At 44.4% G+C, this 3,745-nt stretch overlaps 1 protein-coding gene across 2 annotated transcripts; it reads left to right on the top strand.

Annotated features, from left to right (window-relative positions):
- Positions 1-388: 388 nt before the first annotated feature.
- LOC101781941 lies at positions 389-3,375 on the top strand. Of its 2 annotated transcripts, XM_022823774.1 has the most exons (3): positions 389-512; positions 708-2,648; positions 2,712-3,375. In XM_022823774.1, exons 2-3 carry the CDS (start codon positions 715-717, stop codon positions 3,109-3,111), a joined length of 2,334 nt encoding a protein of 777 aa, XP_022679509.1. In that variant the 5' UTR covers positions 389-512; positions 708-714; the 3' UTR covers positions 3,112-3,375. The 2 variants fall into 2 exon arrangements, with proteins under 2 accessions (XP_022679509.1, XP_004955513.1); XM_004955456.4 differs by having other exon boundaries at positions 708-3,322.
- Positions 3,376-3,745: the final 370 nt, after the last annotated feature.

The following is a 3,745-nucleotide window of genomic DNA, read 5'->3' on the forward strand; positions in this document are numbered from 1 at the left end:
ATTAGTTGGACTAAATATGAGCTAATTATAAAACTAATTACACAGATGGAGGCTAATTCACAAGACGAATCTATTAAGCCTAATTAATCCATCATTAGCACATGTTTACTGTAGCATCACATTGTCAAATCATGGACTAATTAGGCTTAACAAATTCATCTCGCAAATTAGTCTCTATCTGTGCAATTGATTTTGTAATTAGTCTATGTTTAATACTTCTAATTAGTATCTAAACATTCGATGTGACAGAAATTTTAGGAGGGGCTAAAGAAACAAACACCCCCTAACTTTACGACTACGACGGGCAGCTTTGGAAGAAAGGAACATATTCGCGAGCAACCATATAAGCATCAAAAGCAAAGATAGGGAGCAGGAAAAAGCAAGCGCATTCAGAAACCCAACGTACTTGGGCGACAGATTAAAGATGAAACTGCAGGATTGAGCAACACTAACCATCCATAAGGAAACACATTATTACGAGAGCGGGCAGGCAGCTAGATCTCCGCCTTACGGTAAAATATTTCTGTGCATTTTTGTGTTCTGTTTAGAATTTAGCAGAGATTGCACGATGCTAGCAAGCAGTGATACTGATCCCATATGTTGAACACCTTATATGCCTTAGTTTCCATTCCAGTGTGATTAGTTCCTTAATTTGTGTGCTTGTACCAACAACTTGCTCTAATCCTGACATATGGGAATTAAATCAGCTGGCCCATGGCTGGAGGGAATTCCACCATAGACTGCTCCTACGATGCACTGAAGCAATGCTCCTCTAAGATTAAATGTGATGCCGATATGGCGTCCTCATTCGACAAGAGCATGGGAGAGAAGATATGGCTTATGAACTCACTCCTGCTCATCGGTGCCGTCCTGGCTGGAGTCATAGTCGGGATAGGCATCTACGGCCAGCGCTACCGCCACCACCACTTCACCAGGTTTATCTTCCTCGGAGCCACGACCCTGTTCTTGCCTGTCGTCTCCACTGTTGTCTCCATGGGCGCCGGGAACAATGTCTACAGCATAGATGACCTGGAGGAATGGGACATGATGATTTGGTTGATTGCAGAGTGCCAACCAGGAGTACACTCGGCCCTGGTTGTAATATGGGCATCCCTTGTTCCGATCATCATGATCAATACCAGTGCAGTAGTTGCTGTCGATGATAGAGAAGGTGGAAACGTAGGTCCTCCATTTGAGCTGCTTGTTCAGGGTGTCTGGACCTTTTACCTTGGTATCAGCTGCTTGTTCACTGACGGATTATTTCACACCGAGGATCTAATTATTCTTGCCCTTGAAGCCACACCTTTTGCTCTCACGTGTGCCAAAATGGTATTGAAATATTATGCATATGAAAAGGCGCGACAATCCTTTGCTCTCGGACGCAATCCCCATCTTATATTTGGATACATGAAGCAACAATCGTTACAAGAAACAAGTCAGGATGGTGAACCAATGGTAGCTGAGGATACACCTCCCCCGCTGCTGGTTATGGGAGAAGAGAAAAGACACGTGGAGAAGCAGCCTCTTGGGTATGTGTTCAAGGATGACTCATGGACAACTTCGCATAACAATGGCCTGGTGACTATTGATAGAGTTTGGAGGATGGATAACGTGCTTCCAACATCAACACTGAAACCACAAAAAGACTTATGCTTGTCATTTGCATTGTTCAAGTTGTTGCGGTGCCGATTTGCAAGGTACAAGGTCAGAACTGCTGCCTCCAAGGGGACCTTCAGTTTTTTCTGGAGCTTATTGCTGAAGGATGACGAACATGATAGGGTCTTTTTGGTCATTTCGGATGAGCTTTCTTTCCTTCATGATTATTATTATTCATCCCTCCCGATCTCCTATTCCAAGTATTGGTTGCCCGTTGCCGGTATCTTGATCTCACTACTGAGCATAGCTTACTGTTGTGCATTGATGATCACAGCAACGCTTTTTTTTTTGCTGAATGATCGATTCGCACCAAGTAATGATGTCCAGTTTGCATGCTATTTTTTGTGCATTCGAGGAAAACTGATGAGCGACACCAAGTATAAAGGTCATGGGAATGGGTACCTCGTTCTGGTGCTAGTAATTTTGCTTTCGGTGTTAGTCATGATGTCTGAGGTGAGGGACATAGCTACCTACATCTACTCCAACTGGACTAAAGTTGCCGTCACCTGCCACCTTGTAAACCATGCCTCTTCGCAGCATTCACTTCTCAAGAAGAAATGGATTGGCCTTCTGCTGCGTTGTCGATGCAAGCTGATGAAGCATTGGGATGAGAAAATAGGTCAGTGCACTATGCTGGAGATTCGCCCGAGAACAACCCTGCCTGTACTTCTCAGGCGTCTCCTCCACTTACCAGACCACAAGAGGAAGGTCAAGGTGCCTGCAGCACTGAAGGTTTGCATCATGGAAGTTGTAAGAAGCACTAGAAATGGAGACCTTAGCAATGGCACAGCATCTCTCCGCTGCAGGGGACAAGTTGGTGAAAGGCTCCTCTGGGCTTGCAACAACAAGAGTACGTCTTATACCATACTGACATGGCACATCGCCACAAGCATCCTCGAGGTCAGGTACCCACACCGGCTTGATCAACAACAAGGTTCTTCTTCTCCAATTCCGAACACGGACTATAAGATCGTTGCCACTCACCTATCAAGGTACTGTGCTTACCTTGTGACATGGTGCCCTGAGTTACTCCCTGATGATGATGCATGGAGCAGGAGCCTGTACGGGGATGTCAAGAAGGATGTTGAGCGTGTACTTGCCGGCTGCACAGCAGGAGACTCACTGACGCCAGAAGCAAATTGCCAACAGCTGATCGAAGTGCTGAGTGCAGATGCGAAGCATGAAGTGCTCAAGGAAGGCGCTAGGCTTGGAAAGCAGTTGTTGGCGCTGGTGGTCGAAGGTGAGGATGATACGGCGTGGAAGTTACTGGCTGAATTTTGGTCGGAGATGATCGTGTATGTCGCGCCATCCGACAACCTCGAAGGTCATTCGAAGGCCATCGCCAGGGGTGGCGAGCTGATAACTCTTGTCTGGGTGTTGCTCTTCCATGCTGGGATCGTCAGTAGGCCAGGTGAGGACGACGGCGTTGCTCCTACTTCTGCTGGCGTGGTTTAGTAGAGCCTCCTATGTTTGGAACTACTGTTTCCTCCTTGTTTCGGATTCTTCATCGTGGTGCGTTGTCTGCAGTTGTTTGTTATGTTGAGTTCATTTCAAATACCAGAATTTGTTAACTTGTGGCAGCATGTGACTCCATCTTGGTAATCTGATCATCAATTGTAACAAGTCTATTTAGAGGTCCTATAATATTGTCGAGACTCGATATTCAGATGTAATGTTAAATTATTTCTACGTATTGTGATCAATATATATGTTTTAATTTGGTATTGTAATGAAGTGCTAGTATATTACACTATTACTAATTGGAGGCTCCTAGTCCTGACGATACGGAAAAATAGATAAATCTTATAAATTCCCACAAAATTAAAATCAAAAACATCCAACCGTCAATCCAGTAGACTATAATCGTAATAACCATTGGATCTATTATGTTCTAAAAAATTAATCACGTCCCTCATTCTAATAATGGTATAAAGTAACTCCTAATTCTATATCGAAATTACCCACCTCTAGCATAGGTGGGTAATTTATATAGTTGGCATCATAACGACACCCAGTTTCTAGTTGCGAATTGAGCCGGTTATGATGCTGGAACACAACCAGTGGTGGAGGATGGAATAAATTTAAGGTA

The sequence above is a fragment of the Setaria italica genome, chromosome II (assembly GCF_000263155.2).
Source record: "Setaria italica strain Yugu1 chromosome II, Setaria_italica_v2.0, whole genome shotgun sequence".
In the NCBI taxonomy this organism is placed as follows: domain Eukaryota; kingdom Viridiplantae; phylum Streptophyta; class Magnoliopsida; order Poales; family Poaceae; genus Setaria; species Setaria italica.